This window comes from Pipra filicauda, unplaced genomic scaffold, assembly GCF_003945595.2.
Source record: "Pipra filicauda isolate LSUMZ 115617 unplaced genomic scaffold, ASM394559v2 scaffold31_size4109673_pilon, whole genome shotgun sequence".
Classification (NCBI taxonomy): Eukaryota; Metazoa; Chordata; class Aves; order Passeriformes; family Pipridae; genus Pipra; species Pipra filicauda.
Genome location: NW_024104443.1, coordinates 2,806,158 through 2,829,743, shown reverse-complemented (window position 1 = coordinate 2,829,743; position 23,586 = coordinate 2,806,158). Strand labels below are relative to the sequence as shown.

The 23,586-nt window shown below is 39.2% G+C and overlaps 2 protein-coding genes across 3 annotated transcripts in view; one reads left to right on the top strand and one right to left on the bottom strand.

Annotated features, from left to right (window-relative positions):
* The first annotated feature begins 1,092 nt into the window (after positions 1-1,092).
* On the top strand, positions 1,093-11,610 carry CCNH (cyclin H). Of its 2 annotated transcripts, XM_027719019.2 has the most exons (9): positions 1,093-1,224; positions 1,344-1,466; positions 2,629-2,702; positions 2,983-3,193; positions 3,503-3,666; positions 5,485-5,555; positions 8,001-8,112; positions 8,670-8,730; positions 10,618-11,610. In XM_027719019.2, exons 1-9 carry the CDS (start codon positions 1,108-1,110, stop codon positions 10,660-10,662), a joined length of 978 nt encoding a protein of 325 aa, XP_027574820.1. In that variant the 5' UTR covers positions 1,093-1,107; the 3' UTR covers positions 10,663-11,610. The 2 variants fall into 2 exon arrangements, with proteins under 2 accessions (XP_027574820.1, XP_027574821.1); XM_027719020.2 differs by lacking the exon at positions 8,670-8,730.
* Positions 11,611-12,066: 456 nt separating this feature from the next.
* The window catches only part of RASA1 (RAS p21 protein activator 1), a 51,307-nt gene continuing 39,787 nt past the window's right edge, over positions 12,067-23,586 (bottom strand). The window contains exons 16-25 of the mRNA XM_027719018.2: positions 21,599-21,771; positions 21,238-21,397; positions 20,914-21,056; positions 20,328-20,443; positions 19,304-19,390; positions 16,998-17,065; positions 15,800-15,888; positions 14,916-14,993; positions 13,630-13,764; positions 12,067-13,057 (exon numbers count right to left, since the gene is read on the bottom strand). Of these exons, the coding sequence (XP_027574819.1) occupies positions 12,974-13,057; positions 13,630-13,764; positions 14,916-14,993; positions 15,800-15,888; positions 16,998-17,065; positions 19,304-19,390; positions 20,328-20,443; positions 20,914-21,056; positions 21,238-21,397; positions 21,599-21,771 (1,133 nt within the window). The 3' untranslated portion in view covers positions 12,067-12,973. The remainder of the gene's footprint in view (positions 13,058-13,629; positions 13,765-14,915; positions 14,994-15,799; positions 15,889-16,997; positions 17,066-19,303; positions 19,391-20,327; positions 20,444-20,913; positions 21,057-21,237; positions 21,398-21,598; positions 21,772-23,586) is intronic.

The following is a 23,586-nucleotide window of genomic DNA, read 5'->3' as shown; positions in this document are numbered from 1 at the left end:
TAGAAACAGTAAATTCTTGGTTCTGCACATAACTGGGTCACAAGCTTGCCAAAGTCTGTCATAAGCATTTTATGATTACATTTCCAAATGTGTTATCTAAATCTGCCTTTCTCCATTTTCAGATTGAATTTTGGAATCACTAATGGTGCATGATACCAGTTAATATAGGACTAAAATCAGTGAAGTCAGTAGTTGGTTGGTATCCATAAAACTTAAACTCATAAGCCTTTGAAGTACAGATTCTGAATAGTGAAAGGTATAAAATCAATGGAGACTTAAAAAGAAAAAGAAATCCTGCTTTATCTCGTATAATGCTCTTGTCCTTTTTAGGAATTGTCATTCCTATTCTTACAAGTTGTACCCTAAGACTGATGATGCGAAGTGACACGTTGTCACTCATTATTCTAACATGTGGTTTTTATAATTTCTAATTCGTGATGGAACTGTTAGTATTAGATGGACAACAAACCCATTTTGGTATTTTTGTATCTGTGGTTCTTGAAACTGAAGTTTGGTCTGATTTCAAGCTGGATATGTTAAATTCCTGTAATTTAAGGCAAAGGAATGATAGATTTAGACTACACAGGCAATAAAATTATTTTCTGTGTAGTTTAAGAAAAGAACCTTTTACATTCCCCCCGGAATCATTTTAATTACAAATCCTGTGACAGTCCACATGTGCTCTACATACTTTTTTTCACACACTTCAAGTACAAGCGCAGTAATATCTAAAATTTGTTGGCTGAAGCACAAAGAAGAGGCTATGAAATGCTGCTTCCTTAAATCATAATTGGATCTTATACGCAATGGTTCTTTGGGATAGAATAAATGACTAGTGGAGGAATCTAAGGGAGCAAGTTTATACAGCTAAAACCGAAAGAAAAATAGAGAGAGCTGCTATTCCGCAGAAGTTTATCACGTTGAGGGTTTGTTTTTTTTTTTTTTTTTGTATGTTTTACTTTTGGCTTTGTTTTGATTTGGTTTGGTTTGGATTTTTTGCCAGGCTTCTTATCATTCCCGCAGGAACTCTCCCGGTCCCGCCTCCCTTGGCGGGCGCTGAGGCGACTCCCGGCGGGCCGCGCGCGGGCGCAGCCATGTTGTGCAGCCATGTTCCACAGCAGCACCCAGCGCCGGCACTGGACCTTCCGCGGCGAGGAGGAGCTGTCTCGGCGCCGGGCCGAGGCGAACCGCCGGGCTCGAGGCAGGGCCGCGGCCACCGGGAAGGTGCGCGGGACCCGCGGGGCGGGCGGGGAACGCGGGCGCGGGGCGGAGGAGCAGGGCCGCTGGGCGAGAGCTGAACGGGCGGGGCAGTCCGAGTGAGGCGCCGCTCTGCCTCTCCTCAGGTGCCGCAGGGCGAGCTGGTGCTCCTGGAGCCGCACGAAGAGCTGGCGATATGCAAGTACTACGAGAAGCGGCTGTTGGACTTCTGCGCCGTGTTCAAGCCCGCGATGCCGCGGTCCGTGGTGGTGAGTGAGCGGCGCTGGGACCGGTCCACCTCGGCCCCCTCCTTCTTTCGCCTGCTACTGTTTGCTTGGCTTGTTCTTGAGACCGCGGATGTCTTTAGAGCTAATTTCTCTCTTCCAGCATTGCAGTCTGTGCCTGCTTCTTATATTTTTTGTTTGTTTTCTGAGCCGTGCAGTCATTTCAAAACGAGTTGTTTCTCAACGTGATCTTCAGCTTGTGGCTCCTACACTTGCGTGGGTGACTGGACTGCTTTGTTTGACTTGAACTGTTGTGGTTTGTACCCTTTAGCAAAGGGTAGAAACAAAGTAATGGTCGGTGGTCGATGGTAGCGATTGATGCTACAATAAAACGGCGATGATACAGTAAAGCAGTCTCACAGTAGCTAAAGAAGGCAGTCCTGCATTTGGGTTGTCGTTCTCGAGCACTACTGCTTGTCTGACCACAGAATAAGCTGGGTCAGCGTTTGTACTGGCAGTTAAGTAACCTACAAAGGAGAAAGAAATACGTTGAACTGACTTGCCTTGAATGTAGGCGAGTGTTGCAGAAGGGAGCGTTGGGGACCTGCAGCTGAAGCCGAGCCATTAAGATGAATGGCTTGTATTTGTGCCCTGTTAGTCCTCCCTTCTTCTGGCAGGTGTGGTGAAGAGTGCCCCACTTGAGGATGCCTTTGAAAGCTGGCAGTAGCTGCCATGGCACATTCTGTGAAACAAGACTTATATTTGAGAAGTGGCCCCTGTAGAGTCTCGTCAGGCAGTGATTTTGGAAAACACCCGTTTTCATGTTGATAAATATGTTCCAGAAATTACTGATTGAAAAATTCAAATAGTTAGGATTGCTTGCAACTTCTGGTATAATATTTTTTCAGTCTTTGCTTTTTTAATTTCATTTGAATCCCAGATTTTTCTCATGAAGATACTTTAAGGTTTTTGAGCATTGTCTTGCAAAATATGTCTAAAAATAAAAGAGAAGATTTTGTAAGGCTGTCATAATGCTGGCATAAATGAAATATTTAATGACATGGCTTTGTGTGTGTCTTAATGCCCTAGTGTATCCTGTATGCCTGTAGTATATATTCAAACTTGCCTTATCTGTGACGTTTTTCTAATGTATTTATTTTTTCTTTATCCATTTTTATTTCTTCTCTCTCCATTTTTTTCAATTTAGGGAACAGCTTGCATGTATTTTAAACGCTTTTACCTCAATAACTCAGTGATGGAGTATCATCCTCGGATAATAATGTGAGTTATCAACACTTCTTGAGTTATTCTGCCAAGTGGAACATTGGAAGTATAATCTTTTATATTTGTGAAGACCTGAAAAAAAAGGAGAAAGGAAATCTGAGAGCTTAAATAGCCAAAAAGACAAAGTATGGTCTGTTTCACTTTCCGTTTGGAAAAATTTGTTGTCTTCAGAACATGGTGTTTTGAAGATACAAATTTTGTGAACAGAACTCTTGATAGAAGAATCGATGCTCCATAAGTCAATTGTTTGCTTTTTTGGTTTTTTCCCCTCCTCAAGGCTAACGTGTGCATTTTTGGCCTGTAAAGTAGATGAATTTAATGTATCCAGTGCACAGTTCGTTGGTAACCTTCGAGAAAGCCCTCTTGGACAGGAAAAAGCTCTTGAACAAATACTGGAATATGAACTGCTGCTTATTCAGCAACTGAACTTCCATCTCATTGTCCACAATCCATACCGGCCATTTGAGGGATTTCTAATCGATTTAAAGGTAATAAAAAACTGTTTGATGTGCTTCATGCTCTGTGTAGTAAAGTAATACAAGTCTGTCATATGTTGTGTTAGAAAACTTTATTTCCTTTTGTACCTGTGATCTTAAAAGATCTAATTACTAAAGTGATAAACAAATACCTTAAAGGTGGTTGTTTATTTTTGGTCTTTAAGCTTTTTAGGCTATTTTTGGAAAAAGAGGAAGGCCTGCTACTTTTTAGCTTTGTAAAGTGTTGTTGTTTTGTGCGTTCTGAGCTCACAAACAAGAAGGAGGAGCAGCCACTTACTTTCCTAAATGATTACTTTTTAGACTCGATACCCAGTGCTGGAAAATCCTGAAGTTTTGAGGAAAACAGCTGATGACTTCCTCAGTCGAGTGGCTCTGACAGATGCATATCTGCTCTTTACTCCCTCACTGATAGCTCTCACTGCCATATTATCTAGTGGTTCAAGAGCAGGAATTAATATGGAAAGGTAGTATTTTCTTTGTATAGATATGATTTAAATAGTTTATTTGGTTCCTGTATAAAATTATTTTGCTCCAGGCATTATTAACTAGTAGAATTGTGTATTTACTGATTGTTAGCACTGTTACATTCTTTAGGTATGTTTCAGAATTGTAGTAGTACTGTTGGTTTCGCTTTCAAAAAGTAGGTGATAAATGCGGTTAGTTGGTGTCTGGTTATTATATGCCTTTGGAAGAACAAAAAAAAGAAACCTGATGACTTTGCCTCAGTTAGAACAGTATAGGATTTTCAGACTCAAAGATTATGGTGAAGAAAGTGGAAATACAGGAGCAACTGAGTTTCTTAAGAATCACTTAAAGAAAAAGTAAGATTTTTAAGGTTCCAGAGTCAACTGAAATGACACTGAACTGACAGCTACTAGGCATGCTGAAACTTCAATGCTGTGTTTGGCTGGTACAACTGTTCATTTTCCACGGAAACAAACTAATGCTAAGGTGCTGTTTTAAATCAGTCCCCACTTTCCGTTCTGTGCCCTAGCCACTGGTGTTTGCACAGGCATTATCAAACACTTCCATACCTTTGCTGAAATGTGTAGTTCTTTTGGTTTGGTTCTCTTAAAGACAAAGCATATGCTTTTCTTCAGAAAAAACAGCTCAGGTAGTTCCTGTAAGGAGCTGTACCTGGCATGTTATAATCACATGCCTGTGAGCATTTTGAGTGTAACACCTGCAGGCAAAATGCAAACAGTTATTTTTAAATAAACTAGTTACTTTTAAATAAACCTCCTCTAAATGAATCTCAGATCTCTCTTGTTCAAAAAAAAGAGTATTATCTACAGGGTTCACTGTCCTTTCAAAATTTTATAAAAACATTCAGGTGCTTACTTTAACTTGAACTTGATCTCCTTCCTTACTAGATCTGTAATTCTCTACTGCTAGTGCAAAAATTCAGAAAAGCGTGTTTGCAAAAATACTAACTAATAAAAGTACTAAAATAATTTGTAGATAGCATGGGAAATGAGGTATCTGAACTTCGTTTGCATGTTCAGGAAGAACTCAAGTCTTTGTGACCTGTCTGCACTATGCAGTTGTTATAACCTTGTTATTTATTATTTTACTTGAGTTTTTGCTGCTGGACGAGGGAAGCAAGTGCTGGGTCTGTGGACCTGTCAGCAGGTGCACCTGCAGAGGTGGGACAGAACACTGGAGGGTTTTGAAAGCCTGTCGTTCCCATGATGGAAGGGATAAAACTGCTTGGTTGTTGTGAGTCTTGGTGAGGAGTGTTGGGGTTTTACCCAGTCAGTGTGTGCATGTATTAGTGTTCTTACTGAAAGGAAGTTTGAATCTCAGTAGGAAGAAGAAGGGACCCACAGGCTCTTACAAGACAGCATTTAGAAATGGCTTTTAGCTGCCAAAAGAAGCAGGCCTGTCTTGCAAACTCTGTTGTCTGTTGGTCAGTCTGAAAAACACTTTTCTGTAGTTTTGGCTTGTCCCATGGTCATACTGTGCCATAGTGTGATGTTACCATAGAATCTTAAACCTAATTTGTCTTAGCTCTGTGAGGCTTATTTAGAAATGTTGAATTCTGCAGTGTTGGAACTTCAGTTTCTCACATGGCTGGGGAATACTTTTGTCAAGTTCTTACAGTGACAGATTTGCTTTTTTATCACTTTAAAGCACTTACACAACCAAAGTGTTCTTACTTAGTCTAATCATAAAGCTCTAGCAGATATAAATAATAAATAATACACTTTTTATTAACAGATAGTAACTGCCACAAATAATTATGGCACTTTAAAAATTTATTCTTCTATGTCTCTTTGAAGCTATTTATCAGAGAGTCTTATGCTGAAAGAGAACAGATCAACCTTATCCAGACTACTAGATGACATGAAATGTAAGTAAACATCGGAAAAGTATGATAAAGAGTATCTAAAGAAGAAAAAAATCAAGTTTTTCCAAATAACAAAAGCTTTAGGCAGAAGGGTGTGCTTCAAGTGGTTTTCTTCACCTCAGGGCATGCATAAGGTAAGTAAAACATAGGCAGTGTGGATGGATCATGTGGATGGAAGGGGAGAAAACACTGAGACACAATGAACAAATTAAACAAATGAAAATGAACAAGTGAAATAAATGAAAAGAGAAGTGGCCTGCCTGATGCTTTCAGACTAGCACCTGACCTAAAAGTGAGAAATCTATTTTGGGAACTAGATAATGGTTTTTGTAAGACAGGATTAAATGACTTTTCAAGTCACTGTGTCTTAAAAATTGCAGCTTCAGGCAAAGCCTGCACATTACTACTACTACCACCAGAGGGTACCTTTTGTAAGCTGAATGATTGATAGCTGCACTTCTGTTTTGCAGCTATCAACATATTCAAAAGATGCTTAGCTTCACTAGTGTGAGACATATGTGTGTGTGTGTGTATGTATATATTTTACAAGTATCAAGAAGACTACCATAGTTTAGCTAATAGGGAATATAGTCCGCTGATTATTACCTTTTTTTAATTAAGTAAAAAGGCTGGGATATGAAATTCCCAGTAAGTAATCAGTTATTTGATGCTTTAGGCTAATGCATGCATTTAAAATGAGAGTGGTAGCATTGAAGCTTCAGTCTTTGGCAAGGCTTACTTGAGTAGTGAATGCACCATACAAGTCATCAGGGTCTACAAATTCTATTTAAATTGAATTTACAGAACTTAAGGTTCCCTTCCCTTTCTCTTCTAATAAATTCAGTCTTCAGGTTTCCATTGCTGAGATCAAAGGGAACACTTGGATCACTTAGTCTTCTCTTCCATTATTCTGGAAGGTAGCTTTAGCCCAAAGGCAGCTCTTCCATAAACATATGATGGTTGGAAGGGAATTTGTGAAGCATTTGTAAATTACTTTTACAAAAATCTGGTCATAGAGAAAAAAATCTTGTTTCTTGAAAGGTAGCTGTAAATGTTCCTTGCATTATTAACAAGACAGAAACCAGTCTTTTTTTAAGACAGAGGTACAGTGCTGAATGCAAAAAACCCCTGTGTATTTTGAAGCTTGTTAGCACAGTAACATGAACTCTACATTATTAGAGTTTACCTTGAGGAAATCCAGAGTGAAGTGATGCTGGTGACTTGTTTCAGTAGAGTTATAATGAGGGAAGAAAGGAAAAACTGTTTGCTCAAGCCTGGCTATGAGGGATAAGCAGTAGCAGCAGCTATGCTGCTGATAAGCTTGTCATGGTCTGACCCCAGCTGGACACCAGGTACCCAACCAAAGCCACTCTATCAGTGACCTCCATAGCTGGGCAGGGGAGAAAAAATATAATAAAAAGCTTGGGTGCTGAGATAAGGGCAGGGAGAGGTCACTGACCAGTCACAGTTGTGTGCAAAACAGACACAGCTGGGGAAAATTAATTAACTGCCAGTCACAGCAGGATAATGAGAAATGAAAACCAAATTTTCAAAGACCTTTCCCCTGCCACTCCCTTTTTCCTGGGCTACGCTTCACTCCTGAATTCTCTCCCTCCACCACAGGAGGACTGTAGTCAGCTTGTTTCTGCCACTCCTTCCTCCTCAGGGAGAGGACTCCTTACACTCTTCCCTTGCTCTGGTGTGGCGTCCCTCTGTAGGAGACATTCATGAACTTATCTAACGTTGGTCCTTCCCATGTGCTGCATTTCTTCATGAACTGCTCCAGCATGGGACCATTTCATGGGGTGCAGTCTGCTGGAAATGCACTGCTCCAGTGTGGCTACCTCATGGGGTCCAAGTCCTGCCAGCAAACCTCCTCTATCCATGGGTCTACAGGTCCCTGCCAGAAGCCTGCTGTAGCATGATATTTCTAGAGGATCACAGCCTCCTTCAGGCACATCCACCTGCTCCAGAGTGGACTCCTCCACAGGCTGCAGGTGGATCTCCATACTGTTGACTTCCATGAGCTGCAGGGGCACAGCTGTCTCACCATAGGCTCATCAGGAGCTTCATCAGCAGGGTAATCCCTTTTGGTGCCTGGAGTACCTCCTCCCCTCCTTCCTCACTGACCCTGCTGCCTGCAGGGCTGTTCTTCTCACATATTCTCATTCTTCTTTCCAGCAGCACTTACTGTTGCACAGGTGGGTTTTCACCCCCTCCCTTAAATCTGTTATCCCATTGCTGATGGGCTCAGCCTTGGCCAATTGTAGGTACCTCCTGGAGCTGGCTGGCACTGGCTGTGTTGTACACAGGGGAAGCTTCCAGCATCTTCTCACAGAAGCCACCCCTGTAGCCCCCCCACTACAAACACCTGGCCATGCAGACCCAACACAACAAGGCAGAGCAGAAATTACTTATGTGCTTAGAGCTGTGTTGTTGCCATTGTAGGCATGAAAAATCTCATCAAGAAATATGAACTGCCAAGGGCTGAAGAGGTTGCTGCTCTGAAACAGAAATTAGAGAAGTGTCATACCTTTGAGCTTGCACTTAATACAAACCCGTAAGTAGATCTTCGATGTGTTAAAATTCTGCTGATTTTATTGGTATAGGAACATTAATTTTTTATCTATATGAATGATTGAAAATTGAAAACCTCTAAATGTGCACACAATGTTCACATGCTTGCTATGTGAGTGTCTGCTGGGAGCTGAGAACCAAAACTCAACATAGTGCTTTCAGTAATACATAAATACATTCTTTTGTGCTGATTTGCATTGCAGGCTGATTAAAAAAAACTGGAATCCTGGGTGGCTTCTAAGGTCTGGTGATTTGATGTTGTATGCAATGAGAACTAAGGCCTTTAAAACCACGTGATTAAAACAAGAATTGTGTAAAGGGTTAACGTTTTCTTAAGAATTATATGGAGGGCAAAGAACTTGCTGATTTTTCTTTTCTGCCCTTTTCGCTTCAGTAGACACTGGACTTGGAGCAAGCTGCTTGTTGAGGCTTTGGTAGTTTTTTTATGTGACAAGTGTGCCCGTAATCTAATCTTGTGGTCAAATAGAAAGAGTCTAACTTATAAAAATACCTGAACATTTCACTTCTCATCTGGGTTAGGAAGAAGAGGAAAGGTTATGAAAATGATGAATATGTTGCAAAGAAATCCAAAATGGATGAGGTCAGTAAACCTTTTGTACAGGTACTTGTTTTTCCACTCTTAACTGCCAAGACGAAAGTGACACAGCTACTGAGATAAACTTATGCATCTGTACTACTCTTTTACTTGTTGCTCAAACTTTTTTTTTTTTTTTTTCAAGTGAGCCAGATTTCCTACTAGCCTGTGCTTGCAAGTGTTCTTATATATCTCAGTCTTTTGTAGGGAGGGGGAAGAACACGCAGGCCATCCTTTCTGCTGTTTCTTGTGCTCTGAAAATTTTTAGTTACTTTATTTGGCTTCTTGCTCAAAGTAGAAGTCAGATTCTGGACTAAATTTCTACATCAGCCACTTTGCCAGCAAGGCTTGCATGAATTACAGATTGGTAGCTACTACTTTGGGTTATAAGACCAAGTGTAAAAAAGGTGGAGATAAACTGATGAGGGTGACTCAGCAAATGAAAACAGAATTAAGGTAGTCCTTCACATCTGATCTGACAACCTTCCAGAGCTTTTGTTTGTAACATGGACTGGAAATTGTAGAGAGTCCATTCTGGAAGGTGTGAAGAACCGTGTTTAACTGGACTCCTCTTGTTACTAAAGACACTACATCCTGACAGTCAAAGGTACTCTGAGTATGACATTTAGAAAAATGTGCTAAAGGCTGAAGAGGGTTGTCTGCCAAAATCTGAGGATAAAATGCAAAATTTGTGTCTTTCTATAATTCAAGGAGTCTTGCTATTATAGATTATCATAGTAGGTTGATGCTACAGTGTCAAACTAGAATCTAAAAAATTATTTAAACAAGATTATAATAAAACCAGCATTGAAGGTATGTTCTAAGAAAATGTGGAACCTTGAACATATTTTATAACTATGCCATAAAACCTTTGACTAGTGTTTACTCCAAATGCCAGTCTTAAAAAACATATTGAAACAGGCAACTCCATTTTGCCAGGCACTGGCAAAACTTTTCACTTTCTGTCAGAGTGACATAGAGAACAGCTCTAAATGAGCTTTCACTGGAGATTTCACTGGTTCCCTGCCCCAGTTTAATTTGAATTAATTATGCTCTAAGGTTTGAGGCATTTTTGATTTTTGGAGCTTGTTATTAATTCATAATTTTTTTTCCAAAGGAGTAACCTGATTGGATAAATTCACGTAACCTACAGCATTTCATGATAGGCTCTTGCGCAGTTCCAACAGGTCCTAAACTCAGGACTTTTCATTACTGACATATCTGAACTGCCAAGGGTTTGTACTTGTGTAGTTTCAGTTCTGAGTAACTGTCACATGCAAGAGCAGATCTGAGCTGGCCAGGACCTAAAAGAGAAAAATGTGCTTAACTTTTTGAAAGCATATAGTGGGTGCAAACTGCTCAGACCTCGAGGCGTCATTAATCCTGTCGTTAGACTGTAGTATACAGGTGCACAGTCAGTTTTAATCTACGTCTAGACATTGTTTCAAATGATTTATTTGCAGCTGGAGGTTAGTATCAGTAGGAAGGCCAGAACTGGTATGGAGGGCTCATCAGATTGAAAGATAGAGGGAACAGAGGTAGTGGTTAAGCACAGGTGACTCAGCTTCCAAGGTGATGAGGCCATAAAACAAGATACTAGTAAGAGGTTGCAGTATGAGCTGTGGTGGAGATCTCTACATAGCTGTAAGAAGGATGAGCTAAACCTCAGACTGGTGCTGCAAGGGGCTGCTCCATGACTGTCTCCATGTAAGAGTAGGTATGGATAACTAGCTTTAAGTTTATAGGCCTGACTTGCCACAACTTATAATATTTTTTTAGTCTTTCCTCTGTTCATGGAATCCTTCTGTGAGTTCTTAAATTCTGACCATAAAGAACACACAGGACACTACATGCACACATTGCTCAAGGTGTTGTGTTTTTCCCTTCCATTAGGAAGAGTGGACTGATGATGATCTTGTGGATTCTGCATTACCTTAAAGGAAGATAGACTCCTACCCCTCCAGGAACGAATTTGGTGCCAGGTGTGACCCTACCTGCCACAGGTTCTTTATATTCTGTGTCATACAGTTTTTATGCTTTCAGTGTTTATCTTGGCAAAAAAGCCTGTTACTTTGTTAAAATAAAATTAGTTGTGGTTCCTTTAAACCCTCATCCATGAAAGGTCAAGTATTAGCAAGAAATACTTGCTTTTAGAAATCTGGCACTCGTTTGTGGTTCGGGAACAGTTTGCTGTGCATGAAGTGTAGTGTTAGAGCAGGGCAGCCACTACTTTGTTTCATTTTCATATACCCCATTGAAACATAAACAGTTTTACAATACACACACTTAAATGCAGCTTTGGGCGTTGCCCAGTTTCATTTTCTTTGCTGCATTTTGTATGTAACAGCTAGATTAACCAGGCATCTCTGTGCTCAACAATTTTTTTTTACCATGTTGTACTGCCTACAGCCAGCCACCTCAATCCACAAAATAATCCATTTTATAAAACTCTGTTAAGATCTAAGTGCGGCACAATGAGAGATTGTTAATTACTTACTCCTCTCAGATGCAGTTTAATACAGACTTCACAGGGTTATGGGACAATCTAAAAAAAGACTTCTGTGGTACCAAGGTCTTGCAAACGGGTGTGTTGTCACTATGGAGAGCATCATCTATGCCTGCTGAGTGCAGTACTTGCAACACTTGGGAGCTCTCAGCTGTAGCACTGGACTCATTTCAAGGAAGCAGTTCAGCTGGACACCAGGGTCAGCACAGCAGAGCCACTATCATACTACAGCAAAGACCTAAAAGTAAAGTCTCTGATTTCATGTGACAGTGAATTGAAAAAGCAGTTCTGATAGACAGGAGAAGCAGCAGTGTAGGTGTTTTAATGGTGTATCAACAACGTTCATGTAATAAAATTATTTGATTATCTCAGTCTTTTAATTGAATCTCAGCATCCTGTTATGCCCTACTATTAGACCACTGTCTAAAAAAGTAGCACATGGTGATGCTGCAGTGCCCTCTGAATCAACAGCACATTTTACTTTTCATTTTTTTAAACACTCTGTGGCAGTGCCATGGGCAAGGACACCTTCCACTAGATGAGGCTGCTCCAAGCCCCATCCAGCTTGGCCTTGAAGGCTTCCAGGGATAGGGCATCCCCAGCTTCCCTGGCACTGTGCCCGTGCATCATCACACTCAGAGAGAAGAATTTCTTTTTATTAAATCTCAACCCACCCAGGATGTTTTAACATCTACTTTCTCACCTTGTCATGTACAAATTAAGGCATATGGACAAGGTAATGCTGTTTTGAGGACTGATGCTGAAAAAGTGACAGTGTGAACATTTTAAAGTACACCACATGTAGAGACACTAAAAAATTTCCACAGCAGCCAAAGTTAGCAAGTTTCCATACAGTTGATACGCAGCTTGGTTTATTTTAAAAACTCATTTTTCACTTATAAAAATAATATTTATGCTAGACTTACAGTACACAAAAGACCAAACAATACCTATTTTATAAAATGGTTTAATGAACGCATGCATGTCTGATACAATGATCAATAAATTTACTGAATTCAATTTATTTACTGTTGTAAACATTTTACAAAAGCATTGTGATTTATCCAGATATACAGTTCTTGATGGAAGAACTATTCAGACTGAATCAGTGGCACATCAAAAAAAATAAAGCTGACAAGACCCATTCTGCATATTCTCTTTCCACATAATTCCAGCGAGAGAAACAGTATGGTATAAAAAGTGTACAGTAAAGATTGTTCCTACCATAACATCAGATTCTGAAAACTGTAAATACAAGTTAAAAGTGGTTGAAACAGTCAAAAGTCATAATTATTGTCACCACCCAGAAATTACAGTAAGAAATGTTATCCAGTTATAGGTGGTTGTCAGAATGACACATTTCTTCTCATGTCAGTTGATAATTGTTTTCCAACCAGACAGCAAAAACTTTGGCAATCAGAGGTGCTGAAAATAATTTTCAAAGTCCAAGACACAGTCACAGCATTTTCACTGCGGAGGGTGAACTCTACACCAAGGCTCAGAGGTTGTGAAAACTGTTTCCAAGTGGAAAAAAAAAGTGCAAATGTCCTGCACAGATAGCTTAAAAAAGCTGCTGGTACAATTATTCACCAGCAGGATCTTTGTTTTCTTTTTGCATAGTTCACACATCACTGGGAACGTGACAGGGTGTGCTGTTTTTGGCAAGAGCAAGAAGAAAGTGGTACTGGTCTGAGTTGCCATATCAGGCATGCTGGATCCATGCAGAATGCAGGTAGAGGGCTGCTACCTGATGTTGTTAGACACTGAATACTGATTTTGCTTTTGTTGTAGCAGTTCAGTAATGGCCAAAAGCTTCTTAAGAACATGCTGTAGAGAGAGAGTCAGTAAACCACACATTAGCTATTGGAAACAGAACTGTCCTCCCTGAGCAGCATTTTCAGCATCTGCCCACCAGACCTGTGAGTAGGTAGTTTAAATATATTAAAAATAATTAAAAAAAGGGAGGCAGAGAAAGCATACAGGTGTTTGCCAAGTTTACAGGTGTACAAGTGTACTGGCAAACTAGCGAGGATAAATGAGGTATTAAAAGAAAGCTAATTTAGTTCTCAACTGAAAAAAAACCAAGATCTGAAAACCAATGACCCAGAGAGCCTGTCAGGATATAGTAATTTTGTGTGTTTAAGGCTAGAAACTAAAACTTCCTCTGAAAACTCAAAAAAATACCCCAATTTGGTTTTGCTGCATGAAGAAACAAAACTATGGACTAAGTATTTATCTTCACAGCTAATAACCTCCTGGTGAAATGCCAGTATTTTAAAATGTTTATCAGTGACACTGCTACAGAAATACTACAAAAGAATCCCAGTACTGAGGAGTAACTCTGGACATGCCACCTGTACCTGTGATGTGCTTACTAACCCTGCCTGGTGTTACCTTACCTGCATCACACCTCGCTCATTGCTGAGCGTCCGGAGCTCATCCGAGTGTGCCACGCAGATCTCGTGCAGGGCTGCTAGATCCCGGGACAGGTCAGTCCGAGAGTGCTCTGTAGTGTCTGGGAGCTCGGGAACATTCTTCAACAGAACAAAACACAGATTTAGGATGCCAAGACCAATTTTGGTCTTTCCAGCTAAATCTCCAGTCCATCTTTCTTGTTGTGTATTATAGAGCACTGGGCAATCACCAACCATATGAAGTTCAACAAGGGGAAGTGCTGGATTCTGCACCTGGGATGGGGCAGCCATGGATGTAGGTAAAGAACAGGGAACGAGATGCAGGAAAGCAGTGCCATGGAAAGGGACCTGAGGGTCCTGGTCGATGACAAGTTGCATATGAGTCAGCAGTGCCCTGGCAGCCAGGAGCCAACTGTGTCCTGGGGGGCATCAGGCACAGCATTGCCAGCTGGGCAAGGGAGGGGATTGTCCTGCTCTGCTCTGCATTGGGGCAGCCTCACCTTGAATATTGTGGCAGTTTTGGGTACCTCAATACAGGAAAGATATTAAGGTATTAGAGAAGTGTCCAAAGGAGGGGACCAAAGATGGTGAAGGGCCTTGAGGAGAAGCCTTATGAGGAGGGGCTGAGGTCACTTGGTCTGTTCAGCCTGGAGAAGAGGAGACTGAGGGGAGACCTGACTGCAGTTACAGCTTCCTCGTGAGCGGAATAGGAGGGGGCAGGCACTGATCTCTTCTCTGTGGTGACCAGTGACAGGACCTGAGAGAATGGTCTGAAGTTGTGTCAGGAGGTTTAGGTTGGATAGTAGAAGAGGTTCTTCACCCAGAGCAGTGAACTACAATACACAGAATGCATGCAGTGACACTTTTGGCAATGCTAACCAAGATTCAACCTAGTAATTTTTAAACCAAAAATTAATTTCCATTTCTGGTCAAAACCATGTGACAAATTAGACATAAAAATTTTTGGTTTAAAACATGTTTTTAAATGTTTGTATTGCTGGCCAAAATTTCTAGTCTCATGCTATAAAATCTATTTTGAGCTTCTCACATTTACAGAGGCACTAAATTAATAAAGTCTAGGAAGATATTTGATGGCTTTAATTCCATGTAACAGACAAGCAATCTGTAGTCTCTAAACGTGCATTAAAAAATGTATTCAGTTATAAGGATTCAAAATTAATGCACTTTTGAGCTAGTTAATAAGAAGTGTAAAGAATTTTAATTTAAAATGCTGCTATGTAACTTCAATAAATATTTTTTTAACCACTTACCCCAAGTTCATCCAAGAACATGATCATGCGATGTTTGTTGCTCTTGATGAATGGATTTACCCCTTCCATATATGGCTCCTGGTAATTTTAAAGAGCATTCATTAACAAAGTAATGCCAAGATAATTGTCACATCTGAAGGGAACACAGCGCAGTCAGGCAAATGACACTGCAAAACAAGTATGTAAACTGGAATAATGTTATCTTTTTTCAAGAGAATTTCTAATGTCTGGTGTGCAACCAGACAAAAGAATACAGAATTCAGTATTTTCTTGTATCCAGAAGATTGAGAATCTCCGATTCAGAATTTTTCTTACACATGGATACCAATATGAATTTGCATTAAGATGAGTGTCTCTCAATACCTGGCTGCAATGAACAGATGCTCTACTTTCAGAGGCATGATCAGGAATAAGTGTCCCCCTTCTTGTTTTTTTTTTTCATTAACTCTTACATTCCAGGTTCTGTGTGTCAGAGAAATAACTGTAAAGCCAGCCTGCGGTCATGTTAATTATGCATACATCAACAAAGTTCTTTTTAGCAATGTTTCAGCCTGGGAACTGAGATAGACCAGTTAATGCTGGCATTCTCTTAGTCTTATAATTGATACTTTATTGAAAGCTTGGGCTTTTTAGTGCAATATGTACACTTGACTTACACCATTAATTATGTCTAGCAGTATGACAGTGAATACAGATAGAGTTTGAGGTGCTCTTCCACAGAAAAGTGGAGTGATAAATCCGAGGTCAGAGTGGGGTAGGAGAAAAAGTCAGAGGTTCAGCATGAGAAAACAGCAACAGATTTTTGCATGCATTACACAAGTACATGTAAAAATGTACTGGAAACACAGTTCCACATTGTCCTCTTTGTGTAAAATTATACTCACCTTAGCTCCAAATTCAACAAGATTTGCTAAATTCTGCACAGACTTGGCGACCAGCGTCAGCGTTCTTGCAGCGGTGGGGGAAGGAGAATCTGGCAGGATTGCAAAATAGAGAGTTACTGGCCATTCATTTAAAATTAATAGCAGTCACATATAAAGAGTTCTTTTCCCATTCATATTTTTAATGATGTATCTTTAACATTATATAAATATAAAGTAATTTTAATAGTATAACATCATGTGAAAGATGTTACTTGATGAAATAAAACAAGTTGCTTTAATGATGTCCAAAAAAAACTTGTTAATCTGACTTTTTACACCTGCAGTCACAGTGCAACCCAAATTAGGAGGTACCTAACTTGCAAACTACTCGAAGATAATAAAATGCTAAAGAAAGGATCCAGGCCGTGTTTCTCAAATGCTTTCTCCAAAGCATGTACAGAAATTATTACCGTGTGAGAGAAAGAAAGAAACTCTGTTCAACCCAGTTCTTCTTATTTAATACAGCTTAAAGACTGATGATAGAAAACATGCTACATTGTCTTAAAAACTGTCTATGAATAAAGAAAACAAGCTTTTCTGAACCAGATTTTTTATTTCCTCCTATTTTTCACCCTTTCTGAATGCTGCCCCTCTCTCTCTCATGTTTAAGATTCTGTATTTGAGATTTTACTATATTTAATGAGTCAAAAGACCTCTCCAATGGCTGGAAGCCATGTAGGCAGGACATTCAAACAAGTTGTTCAAGAATGATTTTCTAGGTCCACAAATGTATTCCAAGTTCTGCAGGAACATATGAACTTTATAAATCTTGCTCATTTCAGAGACACCATTGAATTCAGCCATTAACTTTGGCACTGCACTGTATTGAAAGCAACATCTGAAGATCCCAAAATTCCATTTTTTACATTGCTAAATACATTAAGCAATGCTAGAATTTAATTCAAAAAGTTATTATTAAATATCAACAATGCATGTTTCTCTGGACTTTAAAATTACATTGGAGATAACTACAATCAAACCTTTAAGGGAGAAAAGCATACGCCGGCTGTCTTAAGGAGAAGTGAGCCAAGTGACATGGATAACATGACTTTGAACACAGTATTTGAAGAAAATTCATATTTTGCTGCATTAGACATTACAAGCGATTTCATGCCTCCTGCTGTATAAAGTACAGATTCAATCTGAAGCATTTAGTCACCTGAGATGATATTAAACATCCTTGGGTTCAGGATAGCAGGACAAATCAATCGAAGAAAAACAAAGCCACTGAAATGGAAAGAAAATTGCATTTTGTTCCATAGCATTAGAGAATTAATGTAAAATTGGGTAGTCTTCAAGGATTTAAGTTAACAGGGAATCTTGCTGAGACAAACACCAAGCAACCAGAATGTGCTCTGTGAAAGTATTAACAAATTAAGATCATCATGCTATGATTCTATGAACTACAAAGCTGAAAGAATAGGCACTCAGATTTCAAGTGAACTGTTGAAATCATGTGGGAAGAACTTAATTGTGAAGTGATAATGAAGCCAATCCCAAAACATGCTGGCTTCAAAAAGGAGGAGCCCCTAGTCTCTGACCTACCAAAAGTTCTCCATTATCTGCTACTGGCTGTCATCCATCCCACAGCCACTCACTCCCCCAAGCCATCCTAACGAGGAGTGCAGGAGCGGGTGGGCAAAGGGAACATATCTTTTGGCACAACACAGCCTTAGGTCAACTTGGGCTGGTCCATATCCTGATGTCAATACACTCGAGTAGAAAAATAATAAGGGATATGCTACTTTCCTCCATGAAATAATTGCTGCCATCTAGAAAGCTGGAAAAAAAAAATGTGCTCTGTTTTAACTGCAGAACTAGTTCAGTTTGTTTTGCTGAAGCCAGAATAGCCTTCAGCAGCATAAGAAAAACCTAGCTTTCTGCTAATACAAAAGTGAAAACCATCCACTCAAGTTAACCTCAACTCCAGCTAACTGCTGTACAATGAAGTGACATACAAGCCAACTGAGTAAATCTATAATATCCGTAACTTTGTCCTTGGGCACCTCCAGCAGGCTGGTTTTCACTACAGCCATACCAGAGCCTGACCACTTCCTGACAAAGGAGGAAGGGGACCTTACACTGCCTTGCCTGTTGATAAGTACGCAGTGATGGAAATGTCCTCATTACTTGAAAATGACAAACACGGTAGTGAGGTTAATGTATCTTCCATATGTCCAAGACACCTAATATATTCTGTTATAGATGTTCTTTTACATCTATAAGAAACACAAACTAAGGGCTGGTAAGAAAACAGTTCCTGGCCATAGGTTAAGCTAAAGTATTTTCTGTTGTGTGAATTTAAAGCTATGAAGAAGTAATTAATTTTGAAGCCATGGCATATACATCAGTCCCTCTTTTAAAGTGCCCAAAGTTGAGGGCCAACGAGGTACAAATCTAGCAGAGACTCTGCTGATAGGGAAGATCTGATACTTCTTACCTTGGTCAACCTGCCTAAATGAAGAATGAGCAAATATCTACATAGGGGTTTAATGACCAGAGAGAAATGGCAGCACCTTCTGACTGATACAGTAGGGAAGATACCAAGACATCAAAAAACTGTCCAGCTACCTCTGAATATTTAATCATTCTTAAACAAAAAGTAGTGCAATAAAAGATAACAGGATCACTGAAGGCTGTGAAACTTTGTACTCTAGAGAGAAATCACTAGTATCCACTTGTGAAAACAGAATCACAAAAGCAAGCAATCCAGTATTTTTAGCATCCAGAGGAGGCCTTCAGGCAAACCCTGCATGTGAGCTGTGTATCCACTAAGGAAAGACACATGGTCCTCTTTGTTGCTGGGGACGAACACAAAGAGATATGGAATTCACTGCTGACCTTTACAGCCTTCCAGCAGAGGTTAGACCCTCAAAATATGAAGGGCTCTCACAGTAAGAGCAGTCTCCATTTGAAGGAAATGCCCCTTAGCAGTATGGAATACAAAATGATAAAAATACAAGCCAAAGACAAATCCTCTGAAAGATCCCTCCAGGGGAGATAAACCTCTGCCAATAATTTAACTGCCTGACACCAGCAAAGATTTTTGTTTGATCTGCCCTGGCAATGAACAGAGAACTTGTGTGTTGCATTGGTTTAATAACGTAGATTGGAGTTTTGATGCTGGTGTGAGTTCAGAAGAGCCAGGCTCAGTAACCTCCTGAAACATTATTAGAGGAGCTCTGGAATGTTTCAACATGACTGGACAGGAGCACCACAAATTCAAAGTTAAAACCTTTAAGTCCAGCTATACTGACCTCTACACTACATCATTCTATTCTGGCAAGCCTCTAAGAACATGACTAAGAATCTAGCAAGCTCATAATCCCTAACTGGGACATTGTGCCTCAGTATCTTAAATGTGCAGGCATGCATAGTTTTGTCACTGAAAGAAACGCAGATAAGCACACTGCAGTATGTCTTTAACATCGCTTATTTTCAGAATAAAGTTGACAAGTAACTTACCTAACAACTCTGGTTCTCATGGTGGTATTAGCTGGCCACTTGTTTTGAACAGACTTCTGTAGGCACCCATAAATATACCTCAATGTCCTGTAGAAGTAGTAGGTAATTACTCAAATTACCTCAAATTACCTCAAATTACTCAAAATCAAACTTACAGAATCAAAAATGCTGGTGAGAAAGGACCTAGAGCAACTTCCTACTTCATGCAGAACTATTACCAACTTTACATTACTAACTTAGATATAAGCTTTAAGTTACCTTTACCTAAGAGTTAATTTATAAGTTAACAAATTTATACATTTTCTAAAGTTTATATTAAAAACTAAATTTATAAATTACAGGCAAAACACATTGTATATGCCATTCAATGACCATTCAGATGTGCTTTAAATGTTTTATAATTATCTGTTTCCTGTTCCTCTCTTTTTAAAGAAAAGACAATTTTGATGCTTTAATTTTTTTTCTCTTAACTAAATAACCATTCTTTCCATGAATGAGGGATAGTGTTTAGAAGTTAAGGAACCACTGCAACAGTCCTCTCCCATTAAAAGAAATACAACAATTTGTGGCGTATTTCAGAAAATATTGAGTGCTGCACCATACACTTAAAAGCAGTGCACCTTTCAATGCTAACTTTGCCAGCAGTAACACGAAACTTCCGTGCTACGCTGACGTCTCAAAATTGAGGATTTTTTATACCTTAAAAGCTAATGACACACTGGAAGAAAAACCCTGTGTAGTGTTTCACTTTTTGTGAAAATATGAGATTGATTATTTTTATTATTCTTGGTTTTCCTTGACCTCTTGGGTCTAGTAGCTTTTCCTTAAAAGATAAGCAAGTGTGCAAGAGGCTTTTGTAAAAAGCACTGCTGGAAGTGTTATTTTCCCCCCCCCCATCTATATTCCTGTGTATCCATACAGCAATCCTAATATAAATCAGTAAGAACATCATTTTAATGTGCAATGTAATTCACAGAAACAGGAATTTTCAAGTATAAATCTGAACAGAAAAGTGCACACTTACGGGGGCAATATCTCTGCAGCCATGAAAATTTTCTCCACCAGTTCTGAAAGTATACTGAGTAGATGTGCCAAATTAGTGTTTACATCTTCATTTTTTTCTAACTTTGAGGGATTTAACTAAAACAAAGAGAAAAAGATTAGGTTTCTTCTCCTCAAGAGAACTACATAAATAGTTTCATAATATTATGCACTGAATACTACTTCAAAGTAAATTAAGTATTTGCTGCTGTACACATCTCTTATAGAACTCACTAGCCTGTTTCAGTGACTGGTCAGGAAACGTGAAGAAGCAAAAGTTTTAAGTTCTAATACACATATCTGACTTTTAACAGCTCAGATATTCAGCACTATCCATCTGTGTGACCTTTTTGTCTCTCTCAATCCAAATTTCTGATGACTACTATCCTTTCCACAATGAAGCTGAAGTGAAAAAATGTCTTAATGAATTCAGTTCCTACATTTCTAATGTAAACAAACTTTAGTTCTGAGAGATAAATAACTGTTTCTAAAACTAATATTTAATGTTAACAACCAGTAGATAATTGTGTCAACAAACCAAGATGTTTAGAAACAGTTCAAGGTATCACCTCACAAGACTGCTTGCTCTCCATTATCTTTAATATGGAGTCTTTCAGTGCGTGATGGACAAAACTCGTTGCTGTGGCTTTCATATACTGCTCCATAAGTGTGCTTGCTAAAGTGGTGGCACGGAACAAGGTAGTAGCTTCATCTGAAAAAAGAGACAGGAAAGAGAAAAGTTAAGAAAAGGAGGTAAAAAAATGAGAGGAAAAACGTGTTAGCTATTCAACATAAATTGTAACTAAAGGAGGAGAAAAAAGGAAGATACTGGAGCCCTTCCTTCCCCACCTGCCCAGAATTCCAGTAAACTTTAGTGTGATTTAGTGCAGTACCTTCCATGCTTATCTCCCTGTCATTTAGTGTTCGTAATAACAGGGACTCAAGCTTTTCGTGAAGAAAAATCTTCAATAGAATGCCAGCCAACAGTGTTCTGTCCTGTCCACAAACATGTGATAAGGCATAGACTACATGAAGTTCTTTCTGGAGTATAAGCTGAAAGAAAAAAAAAAATTTAAAATATTCAGAAGCTTCTCCTAACATATAACAGCTTTGGAAAAAAATTATATCATATATATGTGTGTGTTACTGTAAATATTATTTAATTATGTCAACCAGTGTTACTGAGATCCATCTCTACCAACAAACTAAGTGAGTTTTGACAGATAAACCAAGGAAAGTTAAACGAATTCATACCTCTTTAAATTCACTGTATTCCTCTTCTGGCATGATCTTCTCCATGGAATATCGTGCTCGAACACGCAAAGATCCTGGCTCAATACCCTTTAATGGTACATGGGAACTGAGTTGAAACCACTCATCTGTTGCATGTCCTTTTTGTAATCGGCTTAATTGGCAACGCATAAACACTTAAGAAAAAAAAGCATCGTTCAAGTACGTTATTTCCACCAAAACAGTGTTACTATTGAATAAAAAGCCCGTTTTATTTTCAGCACATCGTCTTATTTCAGTAAAAAAATATTAGTAAGAGTAAACAAGTTTGCCATCCATATATTAACAGATTCACTTCAGTGGCTTAACAGAGTCCTGTAAATTGAAGAAATAAGGCATTCTGTAGAGAATGTATAAATTCAAAAATGTCACATGACTATTGAAATGGCTTCCCTTGTAACACCCAAGTAAGTAGGTAAAAAAGTGCTACCCTGCAAATCCAGGTAGCAGCCTGAAAATAAAAATAGGTGATGTCTAGAATTGACTATTCCCTTTCCAGCCTCCGGCTGACACCACCATCAGGTCTGCTCCTCCATCACTTTATTACTTCTTACTGTTTATTATTAAAGTGTTGTATGGCCTTCCCAAACACTTACATATCTATTTCCTATATACTAACTCCCAGGCTAAGTAACACTTTATGCATATTACATAAAAAATTGGTCTCAAGCACTTGCTGCCTGATAATGAAAGTCAGCTCCAGAATGGCCAAATCAGTAATCGGCCTCTCAGTGGTGCTGGTAACTTGAAATTGCCAAGCAAGATACAGCAGCTGGGAGCATGGGCTCACCTGGGCAGGTACATGTGTTCCTGAATGGAAGTTCTTTTTTTCACAGAGAAAGGGCCCAGGTACTTTCACAGGCAACACTGTGCTCGTGAAACACCCATCATCCTCCAAGAGGAACCCACAGTTAGTTTCACTAATAGTTTAGCCTGTTAGTCTGCATCTCTCAAGTAAACATTCTCTTTCCACGACTCTCAATGAGATCTGCTTTTAATTTCCTCACATGAAAAACAAACAAAAAACCCACAAATTGAATCAGGTTCTGCAAGACCATTCAAAATGAGTTGTAAATGATCTATTTTGGTCAAAGTTTCCCTACAGATTTTACAAAAAAAAACAAACCAAACCAAACCAAAAAAAAACCTGCACACACACAAAAAACCCCAAGGCCAAATAAACCCCCCACCAATAAATTAGCACTGCGGCACAAGTTACAGGCCAGTAACAAAATATACCCAAACTGAAAAAAACTCTGACAGGCTTTAGAACAGACAGCTCTGAACACAACAGAAAAGAAAAAAATCTTGGAATAAGTTTGAAGGGGACAGAGAAGCCATCCTGCCCTGCAGGCATCAAAGAGGAAGCACAGGGCTGAAGCTGCTCAAGAACAAGTATGGTGGGAAACAAGAACAGAAAAAAACAAAACTAAAAACATGTTGTGTGGTAGAGACCTGAACTTAAAAAAAAATATTTTTTTCTATCTTCAAATTCACATTCTTCAAACCCCTTCTTTTCAAGGAAACTGAAAGATTTTACCACCTTGCTCTTAATTTGCTGGAACAGAAACAAAACCACAGTTAAAGAAGTAGCTGTTTGGGTAACATGAGGAAAAGAAATTATTGGAAACTTGTGTAAAAGGCAGAAGAAAATATGGATCCTGTCCTAATCAAGGTAATACTAATGTAACGTCAGGTTTAAGCCTGAGTGGTAATAAGGGAAGCAGACAGATGAGGTAAAAAAGAAAGAAAACAAAGACATTTTCTTCAGAAACAACCAAGATTATTTTTTTCGTAAAGAATCATATCTTTCCCTTTCTCACTGGAAGGAACCAAAAACCTGAAAAGGAATTCCATGTAGTCAGACTTAAAACTCCATAGAACTCCATTTTATGGAGCAGACTAGTACTGAAAGTTTCCTCTTGCTTCTCTTGCTTTTTGGTAAGCACAGT

What these genes read in the sequence shown, in the direction of transcription:
- CCNH (XM_027719019.2), top strand. Translation starts at nt 1,108, where the DNA reads ATGTTCCACAGCAGCACCCAGCGCCGGCACTGGACCTTCCGCGGCGAG. An exon ending in CTTGCACTTAATACAAACCC is followed by an intron (nt 8,113 to 8,669) that starts GTAAGTAGATCT and finishes CATCTGGGTTAG; the next exon opens with GAAGAAGAGGAAAGGTTATG. An exon ending in AGAAATCCAAAATGGATGAG is followed by an intron (nt 8,731 to 10,617) that starts GTCAGTAAACCT and finishes CCCTTCCATTAG; the next exon opens with GAAGAGTGGACTGATGATGA.